This window comes from Microtus oregoni, unplaced genomic scaffold (assembly GCF_018167655.1).
Source record: "Microtus oregoni isolate MIOR12 unplaced genomic scaffold, Mior012 000013F_ref0000133, whole genome shotgun sequence".
NCBI lineage: Eukaryota > Metazoa > Chordata > Mammalia > Rodentia > Cricetidae > Microtus > Microtus oregoni.
The window spans coordinates 830823-853054 of NW_024543072.1; the positions used below are offsets into that span (position 1 = coordinate 830823).

The window sequence follows — 22232 nt, forward strand, 5'->3', positions numbered from 1 at the left end:
TGGGAATGTTTACCCTCGCCTCTCCTTGGTCGTAACTCAGATGCTGTGTTTAATGATTTTGACGTAGTTCCGTCGTGATTAGTGTACCTTTTGTCGCCCGGAAAATCATACAAAAGTGGGCAGGACATCATGAGAGGGGCGGGGGTATGGCTGCTTGGTGGCGGCAGACAGAGTAACTCTGCTAACTCGGAGCCTGCTGCTCTTTCTGCTTAAACTAGAGATCCTCTCTTTCTCACAGCTACTAATCACTCAGTAGGGAACCTCCGATTCCCCATGATAGGACTCCCCAAAGCCTATCTATCCCATGAGGAATGCTGACATGTTTGTGGTCTGCAACCCATATATACTCAACAAAACAGCTACAAATGTTATTAAATCCAGCACTTAGAGCAGCGGTTCTCAACCTGTGGGTCGCAACCCCTTTGGGGTTGCATGGCCCTTTCACAGGGCTCCCATATAAGATATTTACATTACAATTCAAAACAGTAGCAAAACTACAGTTATGAAGTAGCAATGAAACAATGTGAGGAACTGTACTAAAGGGCCACAGCCCTAGGACGGTTGAGAACCATTGCTCTAGAGCCACACTCCGAAACAAACACAATAGATTTATTTGCGCTTGAAGCAGTAACTCTTTGGGTACAAGAGCTAGACGTCAGCCAGCAGCACCCGGTCCATGAGCTTCTCCCAGGGGGCTGAGTGAGCAGAACTAAAGTGTTCTATCCTTTGGGGCTCGCCTGCAAAAACAATAGTAAGACTGGACTCTTCCTTACCTCTTCCAGCTTATCCACGCGCCCCACCAGTTTGGTGGTGACTGAATGCAGCTTTAGGAGATCCAGGCCATAGAAAGCGCCTTCCAGCATGTCTATAATCGTGGACAGCTAAGGAACAAGAACAGAGGGTTAGTTAGTTCAGGTTCAGGGCTGGGGCCAAGAGAACTCCGGGAAAGAAGTTCTCTTTTGGGTCTCTATGTTGGAGGCTCTAAACCGAGGCCATGAGCCAGGATTTGAGAGGTGCCCTTGGGAGCACATTTGTGTAGAAAAGGACACAGAAAAGCCCCAGCTGTGATGTGTATTCTGCCTGCAAAAAGTGAATTAATAGATGACCTTACAGGAACATAAACCTGAGGTCTAGACGCTTTAACAGGTTGTTTGTATCTGTTACAGAACAGGCCAGCTGCTTCCATTCTGCCTTTCTTACTAGACTCTAACCTCCTCATCCCTGTTCTCTGTCTGTCTGTCTGTCTGTCTGTCTCTCTCTCTCTCTTTACTAGCAGGTAATTCAGAATATGTCAACACCTCGAGGACATGCTTCTGAAACTCTTCACTTCATTCTAGATTAAACGCCCTGAAAGTCACCCAGTGTCTTCTCAGTACAGAAAACTAAACTGACCCTGGCTTATAAACAACACAGTGGTCCATGTTTGAGGTGGCATCCTGCCTCAGGGCATACAGCTTTCTCGTCTTTTCCAAATACTTCCCCTAATAACTTAGGCTGTGGCAGCAACCAGGGCTGCAGAGCTGAGGCAAAAGGAGAGGTGAGACATGGGAAAGCGCCTTCCTTCCAACCAAGGGCCTGTGTGGGGGAGAGTGCTGGGCCACGCCTCTGTAATCTTTGCTCCCCATGCATCTCCTTGCTTTGCTTCCAAATGAAGAACTCCACACTGAAATGCTCAACTTTTAGAGGATCTCTTCCCATCCCAGGGGATCCTATAGCTGGTTAGCATGGACTTTGATAACTTTTCTGAGTCCTAACAGATTTTGCCTGGTGTGGTTCCAGAAATCCCCACAGGGTCCAATCCTAGAACTGAATACTGTGGTACTGGCTTCGGAAAGTAGCCCTGGATAGAGCTACCACCCTGAGTCACATGGCCAAACCTGAGCCTGTCCTTGTCATGTTAAAAAGGTCTCTGCCACTATCTCAGCGAGTGGGTGCCAGATCCCAGACCCAGCAGGAACACATCAGTCCTCCCCTCATTCACTCATGGGCACTGTGCCAACTACTCAATGGGTGTCATCCATCAATGTTCCCAGATCCCCCAAGGCCCTCCAAACTGTATTCAAGGGCGCCGAACCCAGAGAAGCGAAGGAGGACCATACAGCAAAGACTGGAACACAAGGCAGTCTGACCTCCCAACACTGCTACTGAAAGAGCCAGAACAGGGCAGCTGAAGCCTACCAAGGGGCTGCCCACATGGGCCTAAATTTCCCCACTTACAAAACACAAGCCCGGGGTAGTAAAGACCTGACCGGGTGCCAGGACCAAAGGGCTCGCTCCTCTTTGTGCCTTTAACATCTTTTGTGTTCGTGGTAGGCAGACAGCAAATTGTAACAGCAATTTTCCTGGAGAACACTGAGTTCTTTTGGCCAGATGGGCCTGGCAGCTTCTCCAAGGCCTGGCTTCCCTGGTTGCATAGGAGGGGTGGGCATCGGGCAAAATTTCTCCTCCCACTCCCATCTCTCTCTGACTTCAGAGATGAAAATGTCCAGCTTGTTAGATCAGCCTCAAATCAACAATGAAGACTCAAGGGGCCAGACCTGAACTTCTTCGAAGACCTTCCATGCCCAGCCATGAGTCGGTAGTCTCTTAGATCCCCCAGGGACCCTCTGATCCAAGGCACTTCCCATTGCCAGCTCCTACCTTCAAATCCCGGCTGTCTGCTTCCCGAAGCTTCTGGAGCCTGAAGTCTCCCTCACAAGGATTGACGGCAGATGGGGGAGCAACACAAGCACATTTACAGGAGGAGCCCGAGGTGATGGTTTCCACAGTGTAGACATCTTCCTTTCTGGAAGCCCCTGTGTTGATCCTTTGGCAGGCGTCTCGGCCCAAAGGTCTCACCACGCACTTGCATTGGCAGTCGGAGCCCTCGGACACAGCCTTAACTTTGTCATAGTCTCCCAGCAACTAGACACACACATACAGATGGAGTTGGAGGTATGCAAAAACAGGCTTCTCTAAGAGGCTGTCATTTCACTTTGTCAAATGCCCTAGCCAAAGGCTTTAGCCCTGAGCCATGGAGTGAACAAGTCATAGCTCATAATTCGCTGACACAGACATTTCCTTGAATGTACTCAGAACTCTGCTAGCACGTTGGCCTTGGAAAGCTGTCTATTTCTGGGGATGGGGGGCTTAGCCTTTTACCATTTAAAGAAAACAAAAACAAAACCAATCCTCATTGTTCTTTCAATAGCCCTTTGCTCAAATCAAGGTTTACATTAGAAACGGAGACAGAGTTGAAAGAGGAATGGGAAAGCTGGCCTTTGAACAATGAGGACTACAGGGGTCTCCTCCATTTCTTCGTTCAACACTTACAGAGCATCTCCTCAGGTCTGTGCCAAGTATCCTGAGAGGCAGTGATGGGCCAGGCAGAGAGCCTGATCCCGGATAGACCACAGAAGGAAGGCACACAGACTAGACAGCGCCAAGTGCCCCTGAAGAGCAGGGATAAACTTGTGCTGGGAGCTAAGGCTCCATCTGCTTGGAGGAGGTGGTATTTGATGTGAGCCTTCAAAGACAGATTAGATTGACAGAGATCTGGTAGAGACAGGAAAAAAAAAAAAACAGATTCAGAAGTCTGTAAGGTTTACATAGCCTAAGTTTGACTACTGACCCAAAACTCTAGCCCCAAACCAGAAGAACTAAAACTAGTTACAATGTTAAACATTTCCTTCTGGACACACGCTCCTCCCAGCCTCCTCATGCAGGCTTTCTGCCGGCCCTGTCCTGGGAGAAAAGCCCTCATAAGTCCCATCATCTCATCTTCAATGGGCCTTATATCCCCAGAGCCTAGGCTCCTATCCTAACCAGGCAGAGGGGTTCCTTCATTTGACTAACGATGACAGCAGGCCAGCTTGGAGCTTGCCAATGTTCCTCAGGATACTGTCTGCGGTAAGAGGGCTTGTAATGTTTTCCTTGCAATGGTTGGGTTTCTTCTAAAGCTAATGTTTGCTTTAAGATTGTTGTCAAATACAGACGGGACCAAGTGGGAGAAGGAGGTGTGTGTAGTTCAGGGTGACTTAAGCAGCTAGTCTCTCCACGCTGATAATAAATCGTTCCTGTCTCCTTTCTGAAACTGCCTAGATTCCTAGGCAACCCTGCTCAGAGAACCCGGGATGGGTTCCTTCCCTTCAGGGGGCTCCGGTTTCAGGCAAGCTTTTGTTTATGGTTTTTCCAGAGCCCCAGTGGGAGGAATTTTAAGTCTTTTCAATTGAAGGGTCAGTGTGAGGTTATGGGTGGGCACAGGGCATATGTTAGCATAATTATTAAAAGAAGAAAACAAGCATTTGATCAACCCCAAAGTAGGGCTGACAGTTCTCTCTCTCTCTCTCTCTCTCTCTCTCTCTCTCTCTCTCTCTTTCGCGCGCACAAAGACTCAGACTAAGGGCCTGGTGGAGGTACAGGCAATACTCAGCATCCTTTCTCCGACACTACTCATTCTGAGGACTGTGGTGACGCCCACTGCACATCAGAGTGCCCGCATCGGAGAGCTCAAATACCACGTAAGTGAGAGAAGTGTCCCTTGCAGTCCTGAGAACTAGGCTGGAGACCGCCAGAAGCCAGGCTCGCCCTTTCACTTCCAGCATCTCCGGGAAGGCTATCAGGGTGTTTTGAGGACTGAGTGAGATTCATAAACAGACACGCCACAAGGCTCATCACTATCGTGGGTCACTTGGCCCCCACTGAGAACCAGCCAGAACTGTGTGGATCCGTACTTCCTCTCTCTACTCCCAGCGAACCAGGTCTTGACATAAATCTCTCTGTCTTGGGGTTCCCCTCATATGCATCACACATGTGGCAGTTGTCTTCGCCCCGTGCTTCGGCCCCCCAGTGTCCCATCTGAGGCCATAAAACATCTCCCATGGCTTATGCCATCTGCCTCCTATCCAGCATGCCCTCCTGTTTACACATTCCAATTGTGACAAGCACTCTCCAGGCAAGAGGTACTTTTCACAGCCACTATACCAACACACACACATACACCTTTCTTCTCAAGGACTGTATGAAGTCCTCCTTTCCCCTCCTTTCTCCTCACTTGGCAAGCTTGAAACACTCCATAATTGTTAGAGGAGGACCCATACACCAACTTTTAAGAAGATACCTTAACAAAACAAACCAAAAGCCAGAGTGGTGGAATCTCCACTCTTGAGAAGTGAGAACCAGAAATTCAAGGCTAGCCTCAGCTACACAGTGAGCTGGACGTCAGCCTGGTGTACAAGAAAGTCTGTCCAAAACCAAACAAACAATATACTATGGCAAACGAAAAGGAAATACCCCCCCTTACTAAAAATAAAGAGAAAACCAGCTGCTCACAAACTCTTCATCCAGGGCCAGCCTCAGGTCCTTGCCATCTCCCCAAGGCAAGAGGGGAGGGCGTGAGAGTCCTCATCCTACCTGAGATAAAACGTTCTCCTGGTTGTCCGCCTCGTTTTGCAGAGTATCATCCTCCGTGGGTGCCACTGTTTCCACATCAGGGGGCTCGCTTGTTCCTGTGGGAGGGGTACTGGACCCCCAGACCCATGTCACCATCAGAGCAAAGCAGAGAACTAACGTCAGAGGACTGGCCATGAGTGACGCGACACACAGGGACCTTAGTCCCTTCAGAGACCACCTTGGGTTGGGGGTCTCAGCAAAGACAGGCTGGAAGGCGTCTTCACAGGAGTCCGGAAGAGTGGCCGCTCGGAGAGCCGTCTAAAGCTGGGTGTGGCTGAGTGGAGCAGGACTGAACTCCCCAGGGACCCTGAGCATCTCCTCCCTGACCCCTGCAGCCTACAACTGTGCAGAGAGGACACAAGAAAGAGGTGACCGAGGGGGCGGAGGCGGGCGCCGGTTCGCTGAGGGCGTCACCGCAGGGTGGGCTCAGGTGGAAGCTGGCGCCGGGAAACTCGAAGCAACGGGGACCAAGTGCAGGACGGACAGTGGCCACGGCGCGGGAGGCGAGGGAGGGCTGCTGGCCCAGGGCGCCGCGGGGCTGGCGCGGAGGGAGGGCGGAGCCTCTATTGTGCCTGGGCAGAAAGATGCAGCCAGTGACGGCGCGGAGGAGGAGGACCGGGAAGCGCACAGATTTGGGCTCTGCGCCTGGGGACCCCGCCTCCTCCCCGATCAGCCACTGCGCTAGTGGGCGCTGGCCGGCGTGGGAAGGGTGCAGCTGGCCTTGCTTCGGACGGTAGATACTGACCCCAGTGGGACTTCATGTGTCTTTTCTCGAGTTTTCTTCACGCCCTGACTTGTCCCTGGACTACAACTTGGACAGAGGAGAACCGCCCGCCGGATTTGACTCCATCGGGAGTGCGGGCAGCTTTGAATTTAAGGCCAATGGTAGTCCGCATGCCTGCCACAACTTTAGAACCTGATACCTTCACCCTGAGGATGCATCTTGAATCTCTGCCAGCGTGTGGCAGAGTTAGATAAACACTTAAAATAAGGATACTGGCTACAGGTTTCTAGCGCTCTGTTTGTCCTGGTGACTTCCCAGAACCAAACAACTACCACAAAGAACACCTCTTAAAAATCTCATGGTTTGGGACGAATGGCCAGGCCACTCTCTGGCTCTGACCTGTCTTTAAAGGGTGTATACTTGCAAGGGCTTGGTAGTATACCGCCATGGTCTTTAATTAGTGTCCCCTGTATTTGCCTATTCTAAAGATTAACAATGTGTCACTTTCAGGAAGAACATTCTATCGCCCAGGACAATTGTCTCTCTGAAGATGCTCAATGGAGCTAGATCAATTCAAGGATTGGACCTCCTTGAGAAATCCAAACACCTTGTTCCTAAAGCTAAGCAACAAGGTTGGAATAAATGTAATAAATCAAGCAGACTCCAGCTTAGATATGATGATAGTTGACAGAAATGTAATGTTACCATTTACTAATCGCCATTACTAATATTTCAGTGCTAGGGATCCAACTAAGGGTCTCCTGGATCCTAGACAAGCTTTCTGACACTGGCCACACCCTTGACCCTAATAATAACAAGTATTAGTATTTTCTTAAAAAGAAAAAAAAACGATTATGTAGAAAAATCTAAGCCTCTAGATGTGTACTTTTGCAGGAATGCTACATATACGCTTTTCTATGAACATTATCCGATCTTGTCTGAAACTAGATGGAGATTAATGCTATAAATGTCGTTTTCAAGTCCATTTAAAATACATCCAAGGTGATAGTCAGCGAGGCATTTCCTGGGTAGATCTGGGAGGTGCAAGAAGCAATGGGGACCCTAAGGCAGAATGCAACCATATCCTGCATAGCTTAAAGAAGAAGCAGGCCATGCTAGCAACAAGGTCAGGAAGGATTTGATGGAAGAGCGAGACTGAGGAGGGTGATCATCACAGTGAGGCTGTTTCAACAGGTAGGAGATAGATCCAATGCATCCCGGATGCATTTCCGGGAAGATGGCAGCCTCGATCTTCACATTCTCTTTTCAGATGACAGTCACCAGTCAGGAAAGCCTTTCCTGACCCACGATGGTTCCTCTGTGGTGATGTATTCTTACAGGACTGGTTGTTGGGAATTTATCTGTCTTTCCCACTGTAACATGGCAGGAACTGTTACATCTTCAGAATGCCACTGGTACCTGGAACACTGTCTTAGTTACTTTTCCACTGTCATGACCAAACACCATGTTCAAGGCAACTTAAAAAAGAAAGCATTTAATTGGGAATCATGGTTCCAGAGGGTAGTAGAATTCATGGCCATCATGGACGGGAGCATGGTGACAGGTAGGCAGGAGCAATAGCTATGAGCTTACATCCTGGGTTGTAGGCAAAGGGCACAGAGAGAAACTGGGCCTAGCATAAGCTTTTGCAACCTAAACGCACTCCTTGTGACACACCTCCTCCAACAAAGCCACGGCTTCTAATCCTTTCCAAAGTGTTCCATCAACTTTGGACCAAGCATTTAAATGTATGAACCCATGGGGGTAAGGAGGAATTTTCATTCAAACTACCACAAGCACAGTGGCCACACAATGACTATTGGTTGAATAAATGGAAGCTACAAGTAGTATAACTGGATGGATTTATTCCCCATTGCCTTCATCAACAGCATCTTTGTATTCACTAATGTGCATTTGACTGCAGTACCAGAGACTCCTACCAGCAATGACCTATAGTTTCTCCCTAACTATAGGAGTTGGCTATTGAGCTGCTCAGTCGTGTAATCAAGAAACGTACCAAACGCTTTTCATTATCTACTCCACTGTTACTAGGGTATCGGCATGTTGACCTGATCATAATTGGTTTAAGCTTGATTTGGCTACCCATAGTCAGATACTCAATTTTCTTGTCTCCTGTACAGCAAAATGTAGCCATAGGATTCTGTGCTGCTCAACAAATTGAATAAGTCTGCAAGGAGTTTCTGGAAGATATATTCGATTTCTGATGAGAGACCAAGGGGGAAGTGGGGGCTTTCTGACGCTCCCCCCACCTTTGAATGCGGTCATCGTGCTTGGAGCTATAGCAGCTGTTCTTGAGGCCATGAATCTCTATCTTCCTCATCTGGAGGATAACTCCTTTCTCAGATTCACTCTTTTCTTTTACATTGTTTTTATTGAGCTATATGTTTTTCTTTGCCCCCTCCCTTCTCTCCCCTCCCTTTCTACGCTCTCTATAATCCCCAAGCTCCTAATTTACTCAGGAGATCTTGTCTTTTTCTACTTTCCATGTAGATTAGATCCATGCATGTCTCTCTTAGGGTCTTCTTTGTTGTTCTTTCTAAGACTCACTCTTAAAGTATCTTTGAAATACTCAACTCTGTGGTCCCAAAGAACGTGATTATTAGGTCTCCACCAGAGGACTTTTTTTTTCGCATGATGATCCAAATTACACACCTTCTAAATCACCTCATTCTTTGAATAGGTCCCTGTTCTCTATGGTCTTCCTCCGTTTTAGTATCTTTCTCAGATCATGCAGCTTTCCAGATCCTCCATTACTGTAGTTCTCTCTCTCTCTCTCTCTCTCTCTCTCTCTCTCTCTCTCCTCTCTCTCTCTCCCAGTTTGAAGAAAAGTTGGAACACAGAAAAATAGGTTTACTTTTTCTTAACTCTGCTCTTTTAAGAAAGCATTTGGTTTTGGTGTTTGAGACAGGGTCTCATTCTAGCCCACGATGGCACAGAACTCTGTATGTCGGCCATCCTGGCCTCAAACTCACGGCATTTCTTCTGCATCAGCCTCTGTAACACTGATGGTACCAGTGTGAGTCGCCACCCTTGCTTTCCTGGTACTGCTCTTTCATTAATGAGGCACGCGGCCGCCTCAGCTTTTTTGGCAGTCACATTTCACAAGTGATTCACGTTGATTTATTTTTTGAATGTAGTTTTCATTTTTCATATGTAAGTTTTATGTTGGTTTCTTCTATTCTCTGCATTCCAGTGATTTTTGTTTAACCCAAGTATGGACTTTTTACATTTTTAACACTGAAAATTAGGGTGGGTTTGGCCCATCATTTTCAACCTGTTGAAAGCATGATTTTTTTTTTAAAAAAATATTTGTTCTAACTTTGGGTGAGTTCCAGATTTAATAAGTAGAATTTCTATCTGTATTCAAGTCATTTTTAAAAAAATGCTCATTTAAATGGGGTTAGTGTGGTTAGCCTTACACCCACCATAAAAAGACTCTCCCCAGTGTTCCTCTCCTGCCTGCCTCCCTCCCTGATTCCCTGCCTCCCTCCCTGCCTCCCTGCCTCCTTCTCTGACTGCCTCCCTACCTTTCTGCCTCCCTCCCTCCCTCTCTCCCTCCCTCCCTCCCTCCCTCCCTCCCTAACTCCCTGCTTCCCTGTCTATTATTGAATCCTGGCCTTCACATTGGTTAAGCTGTGACTCTCCCACCAAGTTACCAACCCCTTTCCTTTACGGAGTTTGAGCAGCCAGTCAAAGATGCTGATGCCCAGACCATATGTTCTTAGGACATGTTCAAGCATTTCCCCAGGAATTCTTTGTGATGTGTCTTTTGGAAATCTCTATGCCAGAGCATCCTTCTACCTACTAATCTTGTACCCTGGCCTGAAGATACTGAGTTGGGCTTGGTTTGGCTTTCAAGCCGCAGAGTTACCTACTGTAGACTCCCCAGTTCCCTTGCTAAGAGCCAGTTGATTTCAAGTCCTTCAACCCTCAGTGTGTTCGTATAAAGTAAATACAACCTTCCGTGCCTAACAGATGAAGTCACCAAGGTGCTAAGACAAGAAAGAGTCTGCATGATGGCAACGCTGCACTGAGAGCCAAGCCTATGCCAGGTATCAAGTGATGTTCAATCCCCAAATCAGTGGCATCACTTCCTCTTAAAAACGTGGAAATGGATTTGGAGTGGGACATGCTGTGGAAATGTTCAAGAGGGGGGTCTCAGAAGCCCCAAGTGTGCCACTTCAGCTCTCAGAGACCCGAGACACTTCCCATTTTTGCCTGCCAGTATATTGCTGCATGCATGGGATTGCCCGACTACCTCAACCGTCACCCTGCTGCCAGCCCCCCCGCCAGGTTTGCTTTTGGCACGAGCGTCTGTTTTCCCATTTACCCAGGAGCCCCCTGGCTTTCCTCTGAAATATCAGTCTGTTGCCAACCAGGGCTTCATTTGCCAGGTGGGGCTGGTGGCTAGAAATGACCTGCCACCTCCGTGTGCAATTTAGAAAAAGCACCTGCCCCACAGCAGCAGAATCAAAGAGCATAGCAGGGTCCCATGAGCAACATCATTCTGCCATCTCCCTCCCCTGGCTGGCTAAGAGTCTGAGCCAGGCCAGGGAGCTGCAATAAATGCGGGATGGAGGGAGGGAGGAAAGCGCAGTCGAAAATGAGGTCTTTCTTCCCTGGTCTCTCTGCTTCGCTGCTTTCTCGTCGTATTTCTCCCTCGGTCTTCTGTTCTCTCTTCTTCAGTTCAGCTTAACTCAGTTCCTGAACATCCATGGGGGGCCAGGGGCCCTGACTGGGCACAGCACACTAGGATACAGTGTGGTTACAGCATGGCCTCGGACTTCAGGAACTCACGTTCTAGAGATCATGACGATAGGGACTGAGAACATGGCTCAGTAAAGATGAAGAACTTCCTTCACAAGCAAGAGGACCGGCATTTGAATTCCGTCACTCACATAAAAAGCTGGCAGAGTGGTGTGTGCCTATAATTCCAACACTGGGTGGCAGAGACAAGAGGATCCTGGGGGCTTGCTGGTCAGCCAGGCCAGTGGAGGGCCTGTCTCAAAATATAAAGTGGAGATAAAGTAGGTAATTGAAGTTAGCCAATATCAGAGCCTGGTCTCCATATAAGCACTCGGGGGCACACACAAAAAGAAAGTATTCCTGTAAGATCCTAGGAATGGGAACAAAAGAACTTTTTCCAACCACAGATTTTTTTTTTTTGTCAAGTAAGAATATGTGTTTCTTCTTTGGATTTCTCTAGTGTTTAATGACATTTATATTTATTTACTCTGCCAACCATTGACATTTCTCTTTTTATTAAACCAAGTAAAACATAAACTTTAAGTCAAAATCAAATCAGCATGTGCTTATCAAGCACAAATTATGTTTTCAATAAAGATATGCTGTTTAGGTTCTGGATGCTGAGCCAAAATATATTTCCTGATTTCTATTTTCTCGCATTTTCTATGTATTCCACAAAGGGCATTATTCCTCCCTATCCCCTGAGACTTGGTCAGCATATCCAGATGTTTATTATCTTTGACAGACAGCCTCTCCCTCCTACCTTGGTGAATCTGCTCCCAGCCCAATGTCTTCCCACCCTCTGGGCAGCTCTGATTTCAGAGAGACTCTAGAGCCAGGTTCTGCTTTGTTGGTGAATTTGGGGAACTCAACTCAGTGATCCAGCTCTGATACCTTCACACTGGGGTCTGGGGTAAAGCTGGGAAAGCCAGTGTGCTGGCCAGCCTGACTTCCTCACCAGCACCAGGACAGCAGGTGTGCTGTGGAATATTAGTTTTTTAAGATGTGCTACATTTGTTTATGCTGTGGGATATTTGTTTAACATGTAAAGATGTGTTGCATTCTTTTATGTTACATTTGTTTCACTCTGGGAAGCTGTGTTACTTTGCCTGCCTAAAACACCTGATTGGTCTAATAAAGAGCTGAACAGCCAACAGAAGAAGGATAGGATAGGTGGGACCGCCAGGCAAAGAGAATAAATAGGAGGAGAAACTGAGATGAGGGCAGAGAGAAAAAAGGAGTAGGGGAGGAGGAACTAGGGGCCAGCTACACAGCCAGCTGCGGAGTAAGAAGGGAAGAAAAATATACAAAATAAATAAAGGCAAAAAGCCCAGAGGCAAAAAGTAGATTAATTAGTTAAGAAAAACTGGCTTAAAGTAAGCCAAACCATGACCGGGCATTCATAAGTAAGAAAAAGTCTCTCTATTTCTTTGGGAGCTGATGGCAGGCCCCCCAAAGATCAAAGATTAAAAACAAACAAACAAAACAAAACAAAACAAAAACAAACAAAAAACTTGCACTGGTTCCTTTGTTTGGAGCAGAGAGAAAGTCAACGTTTTATCTGAGAACAGAGAGAGAAAACTGAGTACAGGTCAGACACGATGGGTTTCATCTGTATTCCTAGCAATCAGGAGGTAGGGACAGGAGCATCAGGAGTTCAAGGCCAGCGTTGGCTACCTAACCAATTTAAGTTCAGTCTGAGCTACCCGACATTTGTCTCATAAAGCAGAGAAAAAAAATAAGAAAAATGGGAAGAGAAAGCGAAGTGATTCAGAGAAGCGATACCTTATTCGCTTTACCATTGCTCTGATGAACTAGTCTGACAAGAAGCAGAGTAAGGGAGAGAGTGGACTCAACTCACAGCTCCAGACTATTGTCCCTTGTGGCAAAGAAGTCACAGTGGCAGGGGTTTGACAGAGCTGCTCTCATCACATCCACATTCAGGAAACAGAGATGGGAGAATTAGCATTCAACTTGCCTTCTCCTTTTGCAGTCCAGGGTCTCCCAGCCAGGGCATGGTTCTGCCTGCTGTAAAGATGGGTCTCCCCACACTGACAATGTGATCGAGATTATTAATCCCAGGCATGCTTAGGGGCCCGTCTTCCACCAAGCTGACAGGCAATTAACACTAGGTACCACAGGCAGTCAAGACTTAGTTGACCTTAGTCCTTTCTGGAACATGTTCTATGGACTTTGGTGTCCAGCATGGACTCCAGTGTTTGCCGCTAGTGACTGTGTTTGTCTATGGGTCTCAGTTTCCATCTTAATGTGGAAGAATCACACTCCTCCTGTGTCAGAATGCTGAGACACACAGTAAGGGTAGCCTGGGCTACATTGTGAAACCCTGTCTCAAAAGCCAGCAGCAAAACTAAAATACTATTCTCCTCTGCTTCTTCTGTGCGGCGATCGCCCATGTGTCTTTATCCTTTCCAAAGAAACCCACCTCCTCAAACTTCTCCCCCTCCCTTTTACCTTCTTCTCCTCGTTTTCCTCTTCCTCTTTCTCTTCTTCACTCCTTTCTTTCTGTTGTTTTCAGACAGGGTCGTAATCTAGGCCCCACAATTTATGAAGTCGGCTAAACCTGCCTGGAGATTGCAGTTCCTCCCATTTCAGCTTCCCCAGTGATGGGATTATAGGAGTGAGTCACCTGCTGCCCCCCAGCCAAACCAATAATTCTCTAAAGCTACAGCAATATCTGGGGTGATCGCAGAGCCTAGACCCTGGAACCAATTGCCAACACTCAGCTTTGCTGTCAAAGGCAGCCAGACGCCAATGCCCAGGTAGCTGTAGCCTGGGGTGGGGGTGGGGGTCATCTCTATCGCAGGGCGGATCAAGGAAGCGACTGAGTGGAAGTGGCACCAGCACTTCTACCTAAGCTGGGACCTGAGCGAAAAGTCACCTCACTCCAGACGGAAAGAAACCCAGCCAAAGTTCTCATCCAGGGAGACACCTGAAATAAAAACCACACGACTGAGATTTGGAAAGACCTCTGGAGCTTCCTCTTCATCTTCAGCCAGCATCTCTTCTCTCTCCCACAAAACACAGCCTTCTTTTAAAGCAGCTTAAGCCATCGTGGGATTTCCCACCCACCCCCATCCCTAACCTTCCTTCATCTCTCTGATTTCATTCAATGCACCATCTGTTTTTCTCTTTTCCTCACTCGCTTCTGGGGAGGAAATAAAAACAGTTGGAGTTTTGTTATCTAAAAGTGGTGCGTGTGGTTCCTGAGCAACAGCGCTTGTAGCCAAGGGCCGGGTTCCTTCCCCAGAGCATCAAACCCAGCGCTGATGGCCTAGAAACGCACTGCCTCTCGGCACCTGCATGGGGATCCGACAGGTGCACAAGGTCTCTTCAGGCTGACAAGATGTGACTGTTTGAATAAGAATGACCCCTACATGCTTATAGATTTGAATAATTGGTCTTTAGGGAGTGAAACTACTTGATAGGGATTAGGAGGCTTAGGGGGCGTGGCCTTGTTAAAGGAAGTGTGATGGACTTTGGGATTTTTCAAATGGTCAAGCCAGGCCCAGTGTCTCTCTCTTCCTGCTGCTTGCAGATCCAAATGTAGAACCCTCAGTTCCTCCAGCACCATGTCTGCCTGCTGCCATGCTCCCTGCCATGATGATAATGCAGTAAACCTCGGAAACTGTAAGCCAGCTCCAAATAAATGTTTTCCTTTATAAGAGTTGTGTGGTCTCGGTGTCTCTTCACAGCAATAGAAGACAGACAAAGACAGAGGCCTTAAACAATTCATCTTGTTTAGTCTTCACAACCATCACACAGAGTGGGCATGACCTTCAGGCTGCAGGTAAGGAGAAAATGAAGCTGAGAGCAGACTAAATTGTTGAAGGCGAAACAACTGGGGAAGCAAGCTAGTTAGTTGGTTTGTTTCTGAGGTGTGGTGTACCCTGCCTGTTCTGAAATTCTCTGTGTAGCCCACAGGGGCTGCAACCCATGGTTCTCTTGCCTCAGTCTTCCCAGTGCTACGGTGTCTAGCTACGGACAATTTTGCTCACAAGAGCCTAAACTAAAAATAACTCTTATTTATGAATTAAAGACCATTTTTTTTAAAAAAAATGCGATATATATTTCTTCAGTGGACTGATATCCAGTGAAAGAAATGCATGCTGGAATTCTAAGTGGTGATAGGAAAATTCAAATGAATTCCTGCCTTCTGTTTCATTTATGGTTTTTCTGAGTGGACAAAGGGTCTCCGAGTCAGGAAAAGCACAACTTCCTATGGCAAAAACAGACTTTTTGCGACTGTTGTGGTTGTGACAGGAGGTGTGTTTGATAGCAAAATTTAATTTTTTCCTATAGAAAAATGCAGAAGATAAAATCTGGTACAGATAATAATAGAAACAAAGCCAAAAATATTGTGCTGAAAATAAACAAATGAAAATGGCCAGACAAAATAAATAAAGCCATACTGACAATATTGTGCCGTTACCTCTTCAGAGATGTTGATACTGACAGAAAGAAAGAGAAGGCGACTTTCTGGGGCTGAAGAAACATTCTGTGTCTTGATATGGATTGTATTTTCTCATGTGCACATGGCAAAAATCAATACATTTAAGGCTTCTGCCTTTTTTCTGTATGAAAGGGTTAAATTTGTTATCAAGTGTGCCTCCTTTGTTTGTTTGCTTGATTAGTTGGTTGGTTTCTCAAGCTGGGGTTTCTTTGCAGCCCTGGCAGTCCTGGAACTCACTCTGTAGACCAGATGACCTCACAGGGACAGAGAGCCACCTGCCTCTGCCTCCTGAGTTCTGGGATTAAAGGCGAGCGCTACCCCCACCTGATAGAAGTGTGTCTCCTTTCACAATCGCAACAGTTGCAAAGTCTGCTTCTGCCTATAGGAAGCTGTGCTTCTCCTGACAGGAATTCCTTTGTCCATTCAGGAAAAAAAAAACCATAAATGGGAACAAAAGGCAAAAATTCATTTGAACTTCCCTATCGTAGCTTAGAATTCCAAAAATACCACACACTTGGAGTCTGAGAGAGTGCCCTCTGTCTTGGCACGCAGTTGTGTCTGAGGGGTGGCTGGAACTAAGCTGAACTGTGTTCTCAAAACTGGATTGAAACAGAGGGAAGCCCTCATGTAAGAAGACAGCATTTCCAGAGTAAGACCGAAAAGAATCCTTGAACCTAGGAGAGAAATTTCTACATCTAACTCCAGATTCTGCTCCAGCATGCTACTGGTGCGGTTAACGTCTGTGGTCAACCTGACAGGAGCTACAGCTAGCGGCAGAGCCTCTGGGTATGTCTGTGAGGTGTTGTGTAGATTGGAAAGGAGCAGCCTCTTAACTGTGAGCGGCACCGTGGTCCTGGGCTGAATCAAAAGGGGAAAGCATGTTGATTCCTCACTCCCCAAATCCCGGGCTGGGGTGCAATGGGACCAGCTGCCTGGAGCTCCTGCTGCCCTTACTCCCCGCCATGGTAGACTGCACCCTTCAACTCTGAGCCAAAATAACACTGCTCTCCTTAAGTTGCTTTATTGGGGGTTTTTCACAGCAACAGGACAGTTAATCCAGTCACTACAGTGTCCCGAGGCCCATGGGCATAAAGGCTTGGTCCCAGCCTGTGGCTCTGTTGGGGAGAGGCATAGCCTTTGAGAAATGGGTCTATTAAGAGGTCTCCAAGTCCGTGAGGTGAACCCCCAAGAGGAGGGTAGAACCCCCAGACCCTACCTCTTTTCTTTCCTTTTTAGCTATGATGTAATCAGCTTTTCTCCACTCTTACCAAAATGTGCCACCCCCATAATAGAGCTCTAAAGGCATGGGTCCCCTCAACATGGACTAGAGGCCTTAAAGCTGTGATCCGAAGAAGACTCTTTGTAACTTCATGGAACTGGGCGTTTGCCGTAATGACGGAGGTTTCCACAGACTCAGCTTTAGCGCATACTTTAGTCATGAGTGCCCGGCCCCTTACTGGGCTGTAGTATGATAAAAGTTCCAGTGGGGGGAGCCTGCCTCTAGCTAGTATTCCCTTTGAAAAACTGTACTAGAGCACGGGTATGTGGAAAGGTATTGAGTGATGGAACTGCATGGCTGCAATTAATATAAACAGAGAGAGAGAGAGAGAGAGAGAGACCTTTGCACTATTGTGAATTGTCAGTATATTTCATTATTGAGGGCTTGTCAACTGAAGTTTTGTCATTAACCCTGATTTTTGAAAGTAAAAAATAAAAATGAAGCTTCCAGCAATGAATGAATTTCTCCCACAGTAAGCAGAATGATTTTATAACTTTTTTTTCTATTTTTGCTGTTTCTTTTCCCTGTTCTTGCAGCCTGCTTTTGTGGTAACTGACTTATTCTATGGTGCATTTAGATTCCTTGCTGATTCATTCTGGTGTGTCTATTACACAGTTTTGTTCTGTAGATGCCTCGAAGCGTACAGAAAATACCTTCTGATTCTAACAAGCTCTCTTGAAACTTGATATGGTCCTAAAGAAAAACAAGAGCGAGAAGAACGGGAGGAAATACAGAACAAAATACCACACCTGCATCCACTCTGCCCCTCATTTTGACATCCCATTTCACTCTAGCTAGCTTTGACTCCAGTTCATGCCCTATCCTGAATTCTTGCTTGGCTTTTAGAAGCCTGGCCTTACCACCTCACCCACATACTTTATCTTTCTCTACAATTCCACATTTAATGATACTCTAACTACGTTGTACTTTCACTACATGAGAAACAGCAGGTTCACACAAAAATAGCTGACGTAGTCTGTGGGTAGTGTGATAATTTCAGCCCGGAAACCTGGCATCTGGTCCCAGCATTGCCACTTTAGTGGTGTGTGCTTGGAAAGCCACTGACCTCTCTTGGAAGTCTCAGACCTCGGTTTTGTATACTTGCTAAGAAATTGGTTTGGTCGGGCAGTAGTGGTGCACACTTTTAATCCCAGCACTTGGGAGGCAGAGACAGGTGGATTTTTTATCTCTGTGAATTTGAGGCCAGCCTGGTCTACAGAGCAAGTTCCAGGACAAGCTCCAAAGCTTCCTGTCTTGAAAAATTAAAAAAATCAAAAAATCAAAACAAGAAAAAAGAAAGAAAGAAAAGAAATTGGTTTGATCAAATGATTCCTAAATGGCTCCTTTTAAACCTAAGATGCCAGATTTTTTTATTTGTTTTTTGAAATAGGGTTTCTCTGTGTAGCTCTGGCTATACTGGAACTCACTTTGTAGATCAGGATGGCCTCGAATTCACAGAGACCCACCTTCCTCTGCCTCCCAAATGATAGTATGGGCCATCACTGCACAGCAAGATGCCAGATTCTTGAGCAAAACCAAGCATCTTGACTTATTGATCCTACTGTGTGTTCTCAAACATAATGGCCTTAATGAAAAATTATACCAAAATATAACAAAATTATGAAGAAATTTAGAAATAAACTAATAACTTAGAAATATATGATTTATTTGTCATCTGTACATATGTTTTATAATTAAAGATAGTATAATTTTCTTTTCTTTTTTAAGGATGGTATAATTTTCAAATAAACTTAACAATGAAAAAGAAAAAAAAACATAATGGCCTTAAATATAGTTTTCCACAGAAAACGGATGCCTTATATCCATATTCCTGTAATTCATTAATTGCTGCAGAAAATGTTGAATACCTGAGATATGGAAAGTGTGGACATTCTGTGTTTTCATGGTTTACCCTCAACGACTCTTTATGCTTCCTTAAATTCTAATCTGATGACTGTATAGCTATTGTGTACCAGGTAAGTGGTGGGGGACTAGCAGGAATACCCCGAGTCTGGCTGGGATGAGAGAATTTGCTGGTCACTCTTGGTGGACACTTCCTGTCTCAGGTGGTCCTGGTGTTGAACTGTAGCTGGGGACAGGTTAAGTATTGACAGCAGCTGATGATGGTGTAACTCCTTGTTTGTTTTGGCCTTGCACTTCTCCAAGTCCTGCTGGAAGACAGATGTCTTCTGTCTTCTGTGTCATAGGCGAGAGAACAAAAACTCATGAAGTATAAGTAAGTAGCCCACGGTTCAGAGCCCTTCTTAGAGCCCAGGGCGTATCTGCTCACAGTGCACCCTCACTGGCTCACAGCATGAAGGGAGGGCTTGTTCCTGGGCTCCCCAGCCCATGGCATTCATCCTTCTGGGAGGACTTGAAAATATTTCAGACGCTGGATACTCACTTTCAATTGTAATAGCTTGCAGGTTTGGTTTTGTTTTGCATTTTGAGATGTGTTAGGAAGACAGCACATTGGGGCTGGAGAGATGGCCCTGTGCTTAAGAGCACACACTACATACAGAGGACCTGAGCTTGGGTCCCAGCCCCCATGTCAGACAGCCCACATCTCCTCCAGCAGGGCCACACCCCCTAACTCTTCCTAAACAGTCCAACAACTGGGACACAAATATTCAAATATATGAGCCTATGAGGGGCATTCTTATCCAAACCACCACAGGGGGTGGACGGTGTCTAGTTTGCCTAGCCCTTTTCTTTCCCTTATAAGATCAAAATCGAGAACTACATTAGTGCAAATTTGCAAACCCTGGCTTAAAGTCTTAACTTCCCCCAAGGGCTCAAAGTGCTGGTTCTTCAGTTATAGAACTTGGTGGCATACTGCTCAGATTTCTAGGGAGCCAACCTCAGTGTCCAGCACACCTTTGAATCTCTAGTGTAAGTAGAATTTCTAAGCCAGCCCGGCAGGAGAACGCCTGGCAGGATGGAGCCCAGCCAGCAGATGGCGCTCACATCACTCTGGAAAATCCTTCGGCAGCTCCGTGGCTGCTTGGCGGTTTTCAGGCTTGGGGTATAGTGACACCTGGTGTCTGGTGTTATTTTCCAAACCCATCAAATTGCTAAATTCTTCTCTAGCCCCAAGCCCACTTCCACCCTTCCCTCTCACTTCTCTGTGTAGAGGCAGCTGAGAAGCAGGAAGCCTCGCACATATCACGAAATTTGTCTCATGCCCAGGTCTACCAGTGTGATTATCAGCTCGCTGCTTCTTGCTACTGCCTTTCGGGGGCTTGTAAGCTCATCTTTTATTGCACAATTTTCTAAAGCATTGCCGTGGTTTAAATGTCCTCACCAAACTCGGCTGAAACAGAATCCCCGCTGTGAGATCTTAAGAGGTGTGGCCACCTCCTAAAGGTTCTACAATCTCCCAAACCAGAGATGCTGGCTGGGGACCAAATATTCAAACATGTGAGTTCATGGGGGCACATTTCACATCTAGACCATAATGCTTCCCATCCATCTTTCAAGACTTGATGATTGCACACATTCTATAATCCCCCTAATAATGTAGCATCGCTTTGGGGTAACTATTTTCCCAGACAGAGACATCTCTGATGATTCTAATTAATCTCTCCCACTATAAAGACCCTTACTCCATAGGTTAGGAAATCAATGTGCAGATTCTACAGAGACTGGATATGTCTAGTCTAACCCAGCACTAACACCTAGAGAAACCCCCTCAAGGTAGTTGCTGGAACATACTGGACCAACCATGAGTCAAACTTAACATAAAACTTCCCCTTGATCACATGACCTCCATGAACCTCTTAACACTGGTTGGAGGGCTACAGTGATGTTTTGGGTTTTCTAGAATCAATGTCTTTTCAGAGGCAGTGCCCAGGTCTAAGTAGATCCTTTTCTCCAATGTACAGCCACCTTTGTGAAAGACCATGAGTCTTCTGGGGAAGGCAGAGGGAAATCCCACATCAGGATGGGAAGAGTGAACTGGATACATCTTTGGGAGAAATGGACATTTCTTCTAAGTCAAGTAAAAATGTAGTAGCCTTTGTACCTGCTTCACCTCTAGGAATTCCATGATCACTGTCTTAGTTAGGAGTTCTATAGCTGTGAAGAGATACCATGACCATGGCAACTCTTATAAAGAAAAACATTTAATTGGGGCTGTCTTACAGTTCAGAGGTTCAGTCCATTATCATCATGGTGGGAAGCTTGGCAGCATGCAGGCAGACATGGTGCTGGAGAAAGAACTGAAAGTTCTACGTCTTGATCCTCAGGCAGCAAACTGTGACAGTGGGTGTTACTTGAGCATATATGAGACCTCAAAGCCCGCCTCGACAGGGACACACGTAGTGCCACTCCCTATGGCCAAGTATTCAAACACATAAGTTTATGGGGCCATACCTAGTCAAATAACCACAATCACCTAGCACAAGGCAGGAGTCTGTTATTACTTTGTCTCTGCTGTCTATTATAGCAGTAATAACTGCTTTGTCTCTGATGGGTTCAATGCTGACACTTGGGTCCTGTCACTCCAAGGTTCAACTACTTTCATTGTCTTTAAGTTTAGCAGTTCATGAGCCCAGGTTGCTACTTAAGGCCAAGCTACAGAGAAAAGTCATCAGCTCAGTGCCCTTCCAGGATGCTAATCTTCCACTACAAGTTGTTCTTGGAGTATTGATGAAAGCCATATACATGCTGTGGACCCTCTCAAAGTAGGTGAGTGCCTATAGCTCTAAGTGATGAGTTCGAGTTCATGCTAGCTTTCCAGCCTCCCTGAGCCTCCTTTAAACCAAGATGGATCAGTTATCTCCGGTTCACTCAGGGTCAATCAATCAAAGAAGTAGGAAACATTTTTATCTTCCCCCCAAACTAGAATTAAAGACAAAATTGCTTCTAAATGGGCCTGTGTCTTAGTTAGGGTTTCTATTGCTGTGAAGAGACACCATGACCATGGCAACTACTTACAAAGGGTTGACTTACATTTCCAGAGGTTCAGTTCATTACCATCATGGTGGGACATGGAGGCACACAGGTAGACATGGTGCTGGGAGAGGGAGCTGAGAGTTCTACCTCTTGCACAGGCAAAAGTAAGTGGTCTTAGACACTGGGCCTGGCTTGAGCATATATGAGACCTCAAAGCTTGAGGGCCCACAGTGACACATTTCCTCCAACAAGGTCGCATCTATTCCAACAAAGCCACAACTCCTAATAGTGCCACTTCCTATGAGCATATGGGGGTCAATTACATTCACGCTACCACAGCTTGTTTTGATAAATTCAGCCTGCCTCAACTGTATTCCTTTTACTGTTACCTAGCACATGGAATGCCCATTTTTATATATGCGTCCTTGATTTCTGTTTTGTCAACCTTTTTCTTAATTTGACTAGTTGATTCTTATGTGCAGGGTCCCAGAGTCTGGCATGATGTTGCATGCCTGCAATCCCCAAAGACAGGAGATATTCTATTACAATATCTCTGTAATATAACTTGAAATCTGGATGGTGGTGCCTCCAGGTTCTTTGACTATTTAGGGTTTTGGTGTTTTAGTTATCCTGGGTTGTTTTTTTGTTTGTTTGTTTTGCTTTGT

General features: G+C 46.2%; 1 protein-coding gene across 2 annotated transcripts in view; it reads right to left on the minus strand.

Moving 5' to 3' along the window:
- The window catches only part of LOC121455112 (olfactomedin-like protein 2B), a 37620-nt gene extending 31569 nt beyond the window's left edge, over nucleotides 1–6051 (minus strand). For both annotated transcript variants that reach the window (XM_041662670.1, XM_041662669.1), the window contains exons 1-3: nucleotides 5392–6051; nucleotides 2641–2904; nucleotides 774–881 (exon numbers count right to left, since the gene is read on the minus strand). In XM_041662670.1, the coding sequence (XP_041518604.1) occupies nucleotides 774–881; nucleotides 2641–2904; nucleotides 5392–5565 (546 nt within the window). In that variant the 5' untranslated portion in view covers nucleotides 5566–6051. The remainder of the gene's footprint in view (nucleotides 1–773; nucleotides 882–2640; nucleotides 2905–5391) is intronic.
- Between the last annotated feature and the right edge of the window lie 16181 nt (nucleotides 6052–22232).